At 61.2% G+C, this 15,046-nt stretch overlaps 1 protein-coding gene across 1 annotated transcript; it reads right to left on the bottom strand.

The window, feature by feature from the left end:
• Window positions 1-752: 752 nt before the first annotated feature.
• FAM53A (family with sequence similarity 53 member A) lies at window positions 753-14,235 on the bottom strand. The gene is made up of 4 exons (XM_007467900.1): window positions 14,158-14,235; window positions 10,056-10,143; window positions 9,148-9,857; window positions 753-1,037 (listed from the first exon to the last, which is right to left on the bottom strand). The coding sequence occupies exons 1-4, from the start codon at window positions 14,233-14,235 to the stop codon at window positions 753-755; spliced, it is 1,161 nt and encodes a 386-aa protein (XP_007467962.1).
• Window positions 14,236-15,046: the final 811 nt, after the last annotated feature.

The raw sequence follows: 15,046 nt of genomic DNA, 5'->3' as shown, positions 1-15,046 counted from the left end.
GCAGGGCAGGGCCAATGGGGGGCCCGTGGGGAAGAGCACGTTTCCCAGCTTTGCCCGGCCCCCAGCTAAGCCCAAACCAGTTCAGAAGGCGCTTCCAGTTAACAACAGGGCCCCACAACCATTTTCTCAGGAAAGAAAACCAAGAATATTTCTTCAAAGATTATAAGCGTTTCCTTTCGCTATTGCAAACTCCTTCCTCTTACCCAAAGTTCCTTAGATCAACTTCTTTGGTAGAAAGCCTGTGATTTTATTAAGTTAGAATGAACAAAAAGAGATCCGAGGCCAACCAGGCCTACGTGACCTGCGGAGTAAAGCAAGAAGCAGAAGCCACGCCGCAAAGCAAATGAATGCCTTTTATTGAAGTGACAGAGCAGGGCTGCCAGGACCACGTCCTCACGGCCTGTCCCAAGTCCTCAGCGACGCGGCCCTGCTCCAAACAGCCCAGCACACGATGACCGCGTCCACAGAGGGGCCGGCCACGCGCCTGGTGTTTCCAAGCAGCTGAACCACGCGCAGTGCCCTTCACAACAGGCGTTTCACCAAAGGAACGCAAACCCACCCCAGGGTCTGTGCACAGACCCTGTTAACAAAATGCCCTCACGAAAATTCACTTCAAAATAGAAATGCTTTCTCGGAACCGTAAACGCCGTAAAAATGCAGAACACTTCTTTAGGAAAGACTGGATCAAAGCGACACCTCGAGTTCAAAACAGCGCGTTCAAGGGGAAGAGCCGGGCCTCCCCTGCCTGCCAGTCAGTTGTTCTCGATCTGCTCCAGGTCCAGCTCGCCACGGCCCAGGGGGAAGATGCCCTCCTCCCCAGCGCTGTCCCAGTCACTCGGGTCCCCACCCTCGCCCTCACCGGCCACCCACCCCCGCCAGACCCCCGGGCTGGGGCTGGCGGCGCCAGGGCCGGGCGCAGCGGTGCCCGTGGGGCCCTGCGGGTCGCACGGGGAGGACACGGCTGTCTTCACTCGGGCATCTTCCTCATCCTCGTCTTCATAATCGAGGGAGCAAAGGCTTTTTGAATTTTTTAACGTCTGCAACAGAAAAGACACGGGCTTGAAGCATCTCCAAGGAGGCCACAGGGGAGGTGGCATCCCACCAAGAGGGGTCCCCGAGGTCACAGAAGGCATCCTCGGTCCCCTGGGCCCCGCCACACGCCCTCCCACCCTCGGGCCCATTTTCTCAGAGCCCTGCCTGCCCGGGCCCTTGCCTTGCCCAGGGCCACGACCCCACTGAGACCCGGCGCACGGGGGACGGGGCCCCGGGGACTCGAGGCCGGAGGTGTGTCCACGATCCCATCAAATACCTGGGGAAGGACTGGCCGGAGGTCCAGGGTCCTCACACAACAACGGCCCCGCTCGTCAGCCCAGCCGGCGCCCACCTCCGCAGCCTGCCTCGGGGGACCCCCGCCAGGGCCCCAGCTCCTGCCAGGCGAGCCCACAGCTGCCCTCAGTGCCCGCCTTCCTCCCCCCTCAGCCCTCCCTCTTGCAGTGGTTCCACTTTCAACACCGACACGCCGCGACTGTCCTCACCTTAGAACGCCTGAGATGCACACTCTACACAGGGGGCCTCCCCCGAGCCTCCACCCCCTCCAGCCTGGCGGGCATCTCCCCACCCCGCGCCCCCCGACGCCCGGCCCAGAGCGCCCAGCTGAGAGCTGCTCTGCCGATGGTCTGCCGCTGCCCCCCGCCCCCGCCCTGAACTCCTGGTCCCGCAGCTTCATGCAGCGCCATGTGCTGCCCACGGCGTGTCCAGGCGTCACCTCTGGGCTGCCCACCCTGCCCCACAGACACGTCACCGCGTGTTTGGGGGCTTCTCAGGGCGCTGGCAGAACCCGATGTGGCGACGTGTGTGTGGGTGTGGCGGCTACGGGGCGAGGGTGTCCCCAGGCCTCCCGCGGTCAGGCTCCTGGACACACGTCTCCCTGGAGCAGGCCCCCCAGAACCACACACACAGCTCCCTCTGGAACCAGCACTTTCGGGGGTGCCCCTCAGCTCCACCAGACCAACGGCCTTATTTCGGCTGTTGTCCTACTGTAAAGGGTGAGCCACCAAGAATTAAAACGGAAGAATCAAGTCCCTGAAGATTTGACAACTGGCCACAAGCCCTGGTCACAAAATGAGGACGCATGAGACAATTTCTTCTTCATTCAAATCAAGGTGGACGCCACAGTCAAGGTCACTTTCATACGCAGACCCCACAGCACGGTGCGCCCAGCCCTGCACCCACAGCAGCAGAAGCCGGCGTGTCCTTCCACACATCTCCACCTACAAAATTCTCCTTTTGATTCACAGCACGGAAGTCGAACCCCTACCCAGACGGTAGTAACCTGACAGCTGGCGGGAGGACCACGGCCCAAAGGTCCTCTCGGTGGCCAGGACGGAGGCCCGCCTACAACCACAACTGCGGCTCAAGCGTGAATGCGGCAGCTCTGGACACTCCCAGCTCAGGCCACGCACAGCTCGAAGCCACCAACTTTTCACAGTGAAGAGCCCAAAAAGGGGCGTCACAAAGCTCCCGAGGGCAACCCTGATCTGGGCCGGGGCCTGACCTAACACGTGTGACCCTCGCTGCTGGACGGTCCTGCTCTGGTCTGACGGTGACCTGCATCTAAGCAGATGAACAGAAAATATCTTTTCAAAAGTCAAGGGTCAGGACTTCCCTGGTGGCACAGTGGTTAGGAAACCGCCTGCCAATGCAGGGGACACAGGTTCGATCCCTGGTCCAGGAAGATCCCACAGGCGGTGGGGCAACTAAGCCCGTGCGCCACAACTACTGAGCTCACGTGCTACAACTACTGAAGCCCGCGCACCTAGAACCTGTGCTCCGCAACAAGAGAAGCCCCCGCAATGAGAAGCCTGTGCACCACAACAAAGAGTAGCCCCCGCTCGCCGCAACTAGAGAAAGCCCACGCGCAGCAACGGGGACCCAACGCAGCTAAACATAAATAAATAAATAAATAAACAAACTTATTTTACAAAAACAATCAAAGGTCAAAACTTTGAGTTCTGAATCAGGGGCCCTCAGTTTTAGAGGGTCTTTCACCTTGTGTGCAAAACACTCAGCCTGGGGGACGCGCCCACCACAGACCATCCAACTGATGCGGGCAAGAGCTCGCGCTCAACCCTCTGCGGCTGGAGCCAAGAGGCCCCGTGAGACTGAGCCGCGAGCTTCTGCAAGCAGCACAGACACAGACACCATCCTGCCAGCAAACGGCCGGCCCGGCCCAGCCGCAGGCTCGTCAGGTCTCTTCCTGGAAGCACAGCCCAGCGTCCATGCTCGAGACCAGAGCTGGCCCTGCCCACAGGCCACGGCCACAGCCCAGGCGGGAGCCTCCGGCTGCCCGGAGCCCCTGGAGCCCAGCACCCAGGCGCGGGTCCAGCCTGGGCTCCAGCCGAGGAGAAAAACCCGGACACGCACCGCGGCCGACCTGGCCGAGTCAAGGCCCTCCTCACCTGCGACGGGCGGAGGCTGGCCCGGTGGACACCACAGGACTGGGGGGACGGGGGGGTCCACCACGAGCAGGACACATGTGGAAACGGGGGCCGCCTGAGGGTCGGCACCCCGTCTGGACCCCCAGCCTCCCCAGGCAGCACTGGAAGAGGCCTCTCTGTGGAACTGGAGGTGAAGACTTGGGGGATCCCAGCACCCCACAAAAAGCTCACGGCCGAAGGGCCAAACCCAGGCACATGGGGCCGCCGATCGGCCTTTGGGTCCCCGTCTTAAACACAGGCAGGCGTCCCAACGTTACCAAACACCTGGGGACAGCATCTTCTATGTAAGGCAGCAGTGAGGATACCCCAAAAGAGGGAGAAGTTTGGAGGAAACAGGCGATGCGGGACGACGAAACGCCCCCCAAAACCAGACACCGACACCAGGGATCCCCAAAACCAGACACCGACACCAGGGGTCCCCAAAACCAGACACCGACACCAGGGGTCCCCAAAACCAGATACCGACACCAGGGGGTCCCCAAAACCAGACACCGACACCAGGGATCCCCAAAACCAGACACCGACACCCAGGGGTGCCCAAAACCAGACACCGACACCAGGGGGTCCCCAAAACCAGACAGCGACACCAGGGACCCCCAAAACCAGACACCGACACCCAGGGGTCCCCAAAACCAGACACTGAACCCAGGGGTCCCCAAAACCAGATGCCGACACCAGGGATCCCCAAAACCAGACACTGACACCCAGGGATAAGATGCTCCACCTGCGAAGCGACAAGGGGAAGAGGGGACCAGTCAGGAGGTCCGCCCTCTGAGGACAGGGCCCCAGAAGGCAGCCTGAAGAAAATCACGCCCCCGAAATCATCTCGCAAGTGATGCGGGAGCCCCCTGGACCCGACTGACCCCCAAGGACCCGGCATAACTGACAAACACAGACACACGAGGTCTGTCCTCACGAAATGCTTGGAGGACAGAGAGGAGATTGGGGAACCAGGACCAGACGGGACGGTGCGGGGCCCGGAAGCTGAGGGCAGCGTCTGGAGCGTGAAGGGGCCGGTCCCGGGCAACGGGAGAGGACGTGCAAGGCCTCTAAATCCATGCCACCCCCCTCCTTCCTCAAGAAGCCGTGCGCTGAAAGAGATGGTGACAAGGAAGGCTGACCCCTGGGTCTCGGGGTTGGCGAGTCCACTCTGCAGTGGACGGCCACCTGTCTCTGGGTCTCTCCGGAGGCCCAGACCCCGGCCAGGGGGGGCCGTCACCAGTTCACACAGCCAGGATGGCACCACCGGGGTGTCTCCCGCTGGGCGGCCTGCAGTGCCCGGGGACCCTCATTTCACCAGCGAGAGCCCCATGGTGACCTCAGCGACAGGGCTACGGGGGCCTTACGAGCACAGCCTCTCTCATGCCTCACGCCCTGGGCCCTGCGTGTCTGGCACCTCTCCTGACCCCGGCACTGACCTTCTCAGAAGAGGGGAGAGAGCGTGGCCCCGAGGCCGCTGGGCACACCTCCACCCACAGTGCCACCCACAGCGGTAACAGCGTCCCCTCCGCAAGAGAGATGGGTGTACCCGCCACACGCGGTTTTTACATTCATCACCTTCCACGTCCGTCTAAAGCAATACGCTCACGCAACAGTTGATCGGGAGAACTGAACAAGTTGGGCAGACTAGACAGAGTCCATCTACCATGACATGGTCTGTTTCTTCAACTTGGGGGAAACTAAAGCACGAATAAAAAGGACGAAATGAAAGGCAGACACGAGCTGCTCAGAAAACGAACTTGAAACATGTGGACAGGGAAGAATCCTCACAAAGACAGAAGCTGCAGATCAACCACCACTGCCCCTGAGGTCTTCCCCGCCTCTGCGGGACCCACCCATGGTGCCCTCCCCCCACCCTGGGCTGGTGGACGGACGGGCAGGGCGAGGCCCCCAGCCCCACCTGCTCACCCTCTGCCCCCCTCAGTCCAGGAGGCCATGAAAAGGCTGCGACTACCTGACCTCTCGGTGCCGGGCCCCCCGCCCTCTCACCGGCCCAGTGACATCCACACAAGACTTGGGAGTCAGGGCCCGGCCGCCCCTGTGGCCACTGGGGAGGCACATCAGCGCCCTGGCCTTGTGGGGGGCCCTCCCCAGGGAAGGCTCACAGCCACATTCCGACCACAATCTCTAAGGCACTGTGTGCATGACACAAAAATAAGGACAAGAACCAAGAGGCTGCTTCTGTGAGAAAGCAGTGGGAACCCAGCTGACCAACAAGCTTCCAAGCCTGGCGGCTCCGGGCAGCTGTGGGCGGCAGGCCCAGGTGGGAGCCGGCCTCGGACGGCACGGAGCCCCAGCGCTGCGTCCAGGGGCCTGTGCACTCTGACATCTTGGGGCTCCTCCCGCACCTAGGAAGCCTCGTGGAAGGGAGACGGACTAAGGGACAGGAAACCTGGGGGTCTCCAGGTACCAACGGACAGAATTCGCCAGGTTCCTAGGCTGAGCGACAGGCATTTCCCCAAGGCGACGTCCTGCGCGGAGGGGACGCTTGGTGACGGCGGGTCCTCTATGCCCCAGCCGCCCGCAGAGCTCAGTGACCGCCGCGGCCAGCCCAAGGGAGGGACCGGGACCAGGGACTCAAGTCACTCCTGCAGACGGGGCTTGGCCCTCCCGCTTGCAGCCCCGCAGCAAACACCTGCAACACTCTCAGCTCGCTCCCCACGCAGCGCGCCGCAGCGGGCCTGCCGCCGTACAGACCCCACACCCCAAATGCAGGGAGGCCCGAACCTCGCCACTCAGAGCCCGTGACCGCTTGGCCACTGCCACCTCACTCCTCTGACGTTTGAAATAATCACATTTTCTAGGTACGTTGTAACATTGTGATGGAGTACGGAACATACTTGGTCTTCTTGCGGGTGCCTGGCTCAGAGCTCTAAACTCCTCGGGGTTCCCTGAGTGACAGGGGCGGGAGAGCCCCTTCCAACCACACCCGAGTTCACGCCAACACGACTCAACCCCGCAGCAGCCTCAGGATGGGGGCTGGTCACCAGCAGAACCAAGCCTGGGATTCCAGGGCCGGACTTTCAGCCCACCCCACCTCCACCTCCAGGGACCCAGTTAATCACCAGTGGCCAATGGCTTAATCAATCACACCAATGTAACGAAACCTCCATAAAATCCCCTCAATGGTGGGGTTCCTAGGTGAGCTCGTCAAGGTGCTGGGAGCGTGGTGCACCTGGAGAGGGTGTGGAGGTTCTACGCGCCCTTCCTATGCCTTGCCCTATGCATCCCTTCCATCTGGCAGTTCCTGTGTTGTAGCCTTTATAATAAACAGGTGTCGTAAATAAGGTGCTTTCCCGAGTTCTGTGAGCCGTTATAGCAAATGATGGACCCTGAGGAGGGGTTGTGGGAACCCCCTATTTATAGGTACAGGAGGCCCTGGACTTGGGGCTGGTGCCTGAAGTGGGGCCGTCCTGTGGGGCTGAGCCTTGACCTGCAGGGTCTGCACTAACCCCAGGTAGTTCGTGTCAGAAGTGAAGTGAGTTGTTGCACACTGGTGTCTGCAGAGAACGGCAGGTGTGTGGTGGGGAAACCCAGGCATTCAGTTTCAGAGGTGGTGTGAGTCCACACAGGTCACAGTCACATCGCCTGGTGAGGGACGGAGGGGCTGCCGACCGGCCGAGGGGCCTGCTTGGGCACTGACCTCTGCACCCGGCCCGGAACTGACCCCACGCCTCAAAATGGGGTTCAGAAGTGGCACGGGGGGAAGGTTCTTCACCAGATGCTTTTCAACCGGCGGCCGTTGTGATCTGTTTGCAATGTTCCTAGCCACACACACTTCATCGTTCACGTTAAAGATAAAAAAGTACAAACTACAAATTTTAAAGGCCTGAGAAATACAATGAGCAACTTTGTACCCAAAACTGAAACCTTAACTGTAACAGACAAGTCCCCAGAAATACTCAAAAACTGAGGAAACAGAAAACACTACTAGATCCTGACTGGAGAAAGTGGGTGCGGGTCTGTTTAAATCCACATCCACCCCAGGCCCAGATCGCTTTCCAGCAATCCCACCAAACCTCTGCCACGTGAGGGAGCTGGGAGGTGGCTCCCCCAGCTCCAGTCCAGCCTTAGGTGTCCACAGCCCTGGCCGACAGCACGGCCGTGACCTTGGGGAGTCCCTGAGCAGAACCGGCCAGCTGAGCCGCTCCTGGGTGCCCAACCCACAAGAACATAGCACAGACGTGTGCTGTTTACGCTGCTAGATGTGGGCTGTTTGTTACGAGGCAACAGATGACTGATACACTATCTCATACTTTCATTTCAGAGATAGCTCTGCTGGGGACATCAGGGTTGAATCAGAGGCAGACACCGATGAGTAGCAGAGAGGTTGCCAGGAGCCTGGGGCAGGACAGCTGGAGAAGGAGGCACAGGACGGGACTGCCGGGCCCGGGAATTGAGTGGTAGGGGCGCAGGGGAGCTAGCTCTAGGACCACAGCCAAGCGCCCGTAACAGGAGGAGCCATCCTAGAAGACAAGCAGCCTCTGCCCTCCCCGGGCTTGTCCCTCTGGGGGTGGCGCCTCAGCCCTGTCCAGCCCACACCCCGGCTCCCGTCTCCTCTCTGCTCCCCCACCAGCCGCCCTGCACGGCAGCCTCTCCATCACAAGGAGATCATGACCATGCTTAGCCCAGAACTCAGCAACCTGAGAGTTGCTAGGCTGGGTCCACACACATCTGTGGTCAGTGGTCCTGACACCCTCCTCCTCACCCTATCCCTGCCCCCTCCCTGGTCCAAGGGGTTGGCACGCCCACCCCGCAGTGAGGGCTCCCCCTGCTTTGCTCCCCCTGCCTACTCTGGAGTCCCTGGTGGGAACGTCCCCACAGTCCTGCCCCCTCGGGGCCCGCAGACGCTGCAGTACTGGGAGCTGGGGGGTGCGTGTCGGGCTCACGGCCAGCTTTCCTCCACGGCACGTGGCAAAGCTCGGAACATCCCCTTCCTAAATCCCAGCTCTCCGTGGAAACTTCACCGCCAGCAAGTGTGGGTTGGGAGCTCCCTCCCCACCACTGGGAAGAATATTCCAGAAAACCCACCAGTCAGGAAAGGTAAAGCTGACAGTGAGGTCGAGAGTGGGTGTACACAGGCATCGTGCAGCCTGGATCCCACCTGGGTTCTGTGGACCACGGAAACCTCAGTCCCACCCTGCGGGCTCCTGCACCCCCGCCAGGACCCCAGGCGCAGCCACCTCTGTGATGAGGGGGCCCGGCAGGCCGTCCTCCCCCTTTTCTCACACCAGAGCCCCGTCCTTGCTCCTCAGCACCCCCAGAAGGTCCTGCCATCCCCCTGCAAAGATGCACAGGTCAGACCTCTGGAAACCGGCTCTTTCCTTTAACTCTGCTCTGAACTGCCTGCGATCAGAAAACAGCATGGGAGGGGCAGGCGGTGACCCCGGACACCAGAATCTTCAAGCTGGTTCACAACCCAAACTCTGAACACCTTCTCCAAAGAGGCAACATGGGTGGTGGGCTCCGCGAAGGATGGCAAGGAAAGGCTTGGTGGCGGACGGCGCCCGCTCAGCCTCGACGCCCTGACCAACAGCTCCTGTCTCCACCCTGCACAGGGCAGCCCAGGCCCGCGTGGGGGGCGGATCCCCCCACAAGCTCCCCGCCCCGTGGAGGGGGCGCCTGCACTGGACGCGAAAGGGAGCCTCACCCGCGTCATTTTCAGGAAGTCCAGGGCCGGGCGCGGCCAGCGGGCATCCTCCTCGCGCCTGCGTTTCCGCTGGCCCTTCCCGCCCGCGCGCACACATGGCTGAGAGCGGCAGCGGAGTAGGCCCCGGCGGCGGCCCAGCTCGGGCGTGGACGCAGGCGTGGACGCGGGCGTGGACGCGGGCGTGCTGCCCGCGGAGGGTGGGGCCACGTCCACTGGCAACAGGTGCTCCTGTGACAGGGACAGGCGGCGGCGCGGTGAGGGCAAGCGAGGTCCGACGGGTCGCCGAGCCGGGCCCAGGGCCAGGAGGCCGCTGCTGGCCAAAGCCGAGGCCGGCCGGGGCGCAGGGGGTGAGGCGGAGCTGGCAGCAGGGAGGGCTTGGCCCGGCGACCAGGCGCTCCTGGCCTGCAGCGTGGCGCTCCCGCCACTGTGGCACCGCCTCTTGGAGACAGGAGCCCAGACTCTGGAGCCACCGGGGCGCCACGGGGACCGGCAGCGCGCCAGCTCGTCGGGCTCCGACAGGGAGCGGCAGTGTCGCTTGGTGGGCGGTGCTGAGGGCGGCCCTGTGCCGTCCCTGAGGTCCCTGGCACTGACCACACCCAGGCTGGCGCTTGGGCCGCAGGGGCCAGGAGGGAAGGGGATGGCAGGGCCCGTGGCCCCCTGGCTTCCAACGGGCTGTCCTCCACCGACGACCTTCCAGGGGTGCTTGTCTTCTGGGGAAACACGAAGGAGAGACGGGTGAGGGGCGCACGCCCACCGCGCCCTCGGCCCTACCTGGCCTCAGGGTGGGCCCAGCCCCGCTCGTGGGATGCCCCTCCTCCCTGCCCTTGCTCTGCACAGTCGCAGCTCACACCACGGTAGGGATGCCTAGGGGCACGGGGACCCTGACACCACAGACCCGGTTTCCTCGCCATCAGACAGGGGCATAAGGGTCACTCGAGAGGCCGAGCGTCCAGGGGTCAGCAGCTCGACACGGATGGGCTCATGCAGGCAGCATACCTGGGCAAGGAGGCAGCCAGGGGAGTGGGGCCAGGGCTGGGGGAGCCCAGAGCCCCAATGACCTGGCCCGGGGGCGGCCAGCAGCCCCTCCAGCCCAGCTGCTCTGCGGTCACCCCCAGCTGAGGGGCCTTGGCATGGAGGCCAGGACCCGCCGCTGGGAGAGGCACAAGCAAAGGCCCTAGGTGACCCCGGGTCATGAGGACACAAAGTCAGAAAGGACGGCAGAGCCGGCTCCGTGGCCTACGGGAAGCCCGAGGGGCTCCAAGCCAGGACTGGCCCTTTGTGGGACGGAGACGGTGCCCAGGGCCACGTGCGGGCCCATATCACCCGAGACCTTGGTGACAGCTGCACCTGAGCAGCCTGGAGGGAGCTGAGCACAGCGTCCCCGTGGAGGTGAGCAGGGCCGCAGGGGCAAGACCTGGATGCCACTCGGACCGTCCGGCCTGAAGTCGCACCACTAGCACCTCACTGCGGCCACGGACACCAGCCACGGTTCGTCACAGGGGCCACGGCGCCCACACTCACACTCACGCAAACAGACTTACGCTCGGGCGGCCCAGCCTCCTAGTCCCATTCAGACCACAGGGCACACGTGGCAGGGGCGTGCAGTGCAGGGAAGCGGTCCGGCAGACTCAGGCCCTCCAGGCAGGCACAACCCTGGCTCCCACCACTGGCCGGGTGTGCGCCACACCAGCGCTGCGGCACAGGCCGTGCATACCGCAGGACCCCCGTCCTTTCCCTGGTGGCCACAAGACCCCACCGGGCAGGCCTTTCAGCTCTGCACTGCCAGGCCGCTTCCAGAAAGGAAGCTCTCCAGCCCACACCGCTGCCCAGAGGAGGGAGAGGCCAGCAGAGGAGGGGGCGCAGCTGGAGCCTCGCGCTCTGTATCAGCCTCCCCGTCCGGCCCTGCTCACGGGGTCCCGGCCCACAGCAGCCCAGAAAGACCCGCTGGGGCTTTTAAATACTTACCGTCGGTCTCAGAAGGGAACAAGTGGACACTTGTGTTCAGTTTCTGGGCAGAATACTGAAAGTGAAGAGAAAAAAGTTTCAGTACTGTGGGTTTACACATGCGGATTCAGAAATAGTTCCAACTCAAGAAATGGGCCTGTGTTTTTATCCCTGCAATAAACTTGTTTTTCCCCAACACTGTCTTTCTTGGTGATTAAAAAGAAAAGCATGGACCCCGGAATACATTTCTTTTCTGAATCAGGATTCTTAAAAGCCTCACAATTATTCAGTTGAGTAAAGGACGTAGAGAGCCACAAGCGGACTTCCCTGGTGGCGCAGTGGTTAAGAATCCGCCTGCCAATGCAGGGGACACGGGTTCAATCCCTGGTCCAGAAAGATCCTACATGCCACGGAGCAACTAAGCCTGTGTGCCACAACTACCGAGCCTGCACTCTAAAGCCCGTGAGCCACAACTACTGAAGCCTGCACGCCCTAGAGCCCATGCGCCTCAACTACTGAAGCTCGTGCGCTCTAGGGCCCATGTGCCACAACTACTGAGTCTGCATGCTGCAACTACTGAAGCCTGTGCGCCTAGAGCCTGTGCACCACAACAAGAGAAGCCACTGCAATGAGAAGGCCACGCACTGCAACAAAGAGTAGCCCCCGCTCACCACAACTAGAGAAAGCCTGTGTGCAGCAATGAGACCCAACGCAGCCAAAAATAAATAAAAGTTTTTTTAAAAAAGAAAGAAAGTGACAAGGCAAACCATGGGATAGGAGAAAATATTTGCAAAACACACATCCAAGAAAAGACTTGTATCCAGAATATACAAAGAGTTCCTACAAACCAGTGAGAAAAATGCACAGAATCCAAAAGAAAAATGAGCAAAAGGACAGCAAAAAGGACAGACAGACAGACAGTAAGTACAGGAAACGGCCCTGATCTCACTGGTCATCCGGAACATGCAGTCAGAGCCATGAGCAGACGCCACCATTCCCGACCAGGGAGAAGGCACGGCTGGGGTGCTGACAGGCCTCTGGGCAGGCCTTCGCTTAACACAGTGGGAACAGACTTCCACAAGAGGCCTGCACACGAACGCAGTCAGCGGTGTTATTCTTAACAGCCAGTCGTGGACACATCCCGAGTGTCCGGCAACACGAGATGCGGACCATTCGACAGAGTAAAGGAACAGCTCCTGATGCACCGTCTACCCAGTGAACCCAGGGGCATTCATTCGCCTTGAGTGGAGAAGCCAGTCTCCAGGAGTACACGCTGCATGTTGGCACTTCTGGGACATTCTGGGACAGCAAAGCCACGTGGGGCCACAGGGGACTTCCTGGGGCGATGGAGAGGTTCGCAGTGACGGTGACAAGGTTACCGCGTACACAACTGGAAAACTCACCCAATCCACACCAAACCCCATCTGCGCATTTCACTAGATGAAACGTACACCTCAACAAAAAAGTATATTTTAAACTCAAGGCTTTAAAAGCTGAGCTCTCCGCCAACCCAAGTCTATACCTGCACAGCCGGACGTGCTGGAGGACACACACAGCACGCTGAGGCTACGTCCACGGGGGCCAGCACACGCTGACCCTCCGTGACCTTGCACCCCGCCTCACTCCTCCACCTGGCACCCTTCCCATGCCCCCAGCACAGCCCTGCAGCAGAGGAGGCCTGCTCCCCTGACCCGAGTCATGGCCTCTGCTCCAGCCCTGGCCCTCACTGAGAACGGATGCCAAGCACCTATCCCCACCAGGCTCGTGTCCCCACAGGGCTCGTGTCCCCACCGGCTCCTGTCCCCACAGGGCTCGCGTCCCCACCAAGCTCTGGGGCCTGTGGGCCCTGCTACCCTCTCACTCCCGCGTCCGGCCCAGGCTCCAGCTGGCTCACGGCCCACAGCCTCCGCTCCACCGAATTCCAGCCCTGTGTCAACTCCCAACGCCCCTCCCCCGCTCTACTTGTCCCCAGCACATCATCTGCTTCCCCTGGACCCCAGCATCGAAAACAGCTGCCCTGCTCTCTGGGGCATCCGGGAGCCCAAAATCAAACAGTGATAGAGATGACCGGGACTTTCTTGCTCAGAAAGATAACACTAATTTGTGTCTTTCACTATGTAAATTACACCTCTTTTTTTTCTTTTTTTTTCTGGCTGTGCAGCTAGCAGGATCTCAGTTCCCTGAACCGAGGCCCTGGGGCAGTCAAAGGGCCCAATTCCAACCACTAGGCCACCGGGAATTCCCTCCTCTTTTTTTTTTTTTTAAGTGAATGTTAGAGCAGGTGCTCTAAGCCACGTCTACGCACCCACAGCACAGGAACCCCACAGACATCAGCAAGCCTCACCAGGAACTCAGTGAAACGCCCACTGGTACAGAAAGGAATTATTTCCCACACACGTGCATCCTGTACAGAAAGACATGTGGGGAAGTCACACAAAGTGAAATGATCTGTGTCACAATGGGAAGAATTATAAGTGGGACTTTTCTTGTCATGCTCTCTCTACAGCGAAACCCGCTCGCGTGCCCCCACAGGCGACAAACAGGCCAAGGGCTGGGTGCGGGCGACACAACAGTGCTGAGCACCCGCCCGGCGAGACGCTCAGGCACGGCCCCCAGCACCAGGCAGGTGCGGATGCTCAGCCGCCTCCCTCTGGACCTCCAGTTTAACCAGGCAGGGTGTGAGCTGAAGGTCATGGCAACACGGCCCTAGAAGTCGGCTCCACCTCGGGCAAAGCTAACCCACAGAGACAGAATTCAAGAGGAGCTCTCAGGAGAGGTGGCGCCCGGAGGCATGGGCAGCGTCTGGTGGGCATGGCTGCCGACCAGGGTGGACGTTTGCCCACTCAGCACCCAGGACCATATGCGTCTACGTGTAGCACAGGCTTTCAAAGTTTGTTCTTAATGATGCTGAGAACCCACCATCACGACGCTGACGGGCTCTGGGGGCTGCGAAGGCGCCAGAGCCTCCCTGGGACACTGCCCCCTCCCTCCGCACCTCCCCCCATCCTCTCCCCCCGCCGGGGCCCAGTCCAGGCAGTGGCCCCCAACGTGCGCTGGGCAGCTCACCGGGCCAGCATCGTAGCTCTTGCGAGCAAGGTCATCCAGGCTCTGGTTCTGCAGCTTCTCAGTGATGAGGGTGACCATGGTCTGGGGCCCGTGCCCTCTGTCCGTGCCGGCAGGCCCTGGGGTTCTGGAACATCAGGCTTCAGGAGGCCCAGGCCGCTGCTGGCTCTGAGCTAACCCTCAAGGGTACGTTTCCATTTTAAAGACGAGCGATCCATTTCCAAGGGTTCTTCAGAGCTTCGTGCCTGTTTCTGGCAAAGAGAAACAAACCGTCATAAGGATTACAGGCAAAGCCATTCAGCTAATGACTCTGTCACCCGCCAGTACTGCGTGTGTGAATATTCTGATCTCGCTGCCTAACAAAGACCCTCCCGCGTGAAAACTACCACAAGAGCTCTCTCCTGGAAAATGTAATAAAAGCAGCGGTCTGGGTGAAGGATGGCAGGCGGACACGCGTGAGAGCCAGCGAGGGAGGCCTCCCCACCCCTGCTCCAAACACAGGCGCCAGACGGGAGGAGGCGCGACCGCCACGCTTTGGACTCGAGAAGCCGCTGGAAACCTAGTCCTCAGCCAGCGGCAGCGAGACCCCGGAAATGAGCTGGCCATGAACGGCTGCACCCACCTGGCCGCTGACCAGTCACCGCTGACCACTGACCGCAGCAGTTAGACACCCCTCCCCCGCTCCACCTGGCCAGTGAGAGCCCCGCCCCCAACTGAAGCTGGGGTTCCCTCCTGGGAGGGGGGCGGGGGTGCAGAGTTGGCAGCAGACCCAGCTGGCGGCAGCCCGGGGGGGACACTCGGAGGACCTGGCTCACTGCAGACGCCGGCGGGAGAGGGCCGGCCACCCGCCCGCCACGCAGGCACCCCCTTCTCAGTGGCCCGCTGCCGCCCG

This window comes from Lipotes vexillifer, unplaced genomic scaffold (genome assembly GCF_000442215.2).
Source record: "Lipotes vexillifer unplaced genomic scaffold, Lipotes_vexillifer_v1.1 scaffold966, whole genome shotgun sequence".
In the NCBI taxonomy this organism is placed as follows: Eukaryota; Metazoa; Chordata; class Mammalia; order Artiodactyla; family Lipotidae; genus Lipotes; species Lipotes vexillifer.
This window is presented reverse-complemented; position numbering and strand designations above follow the sequence as displayed.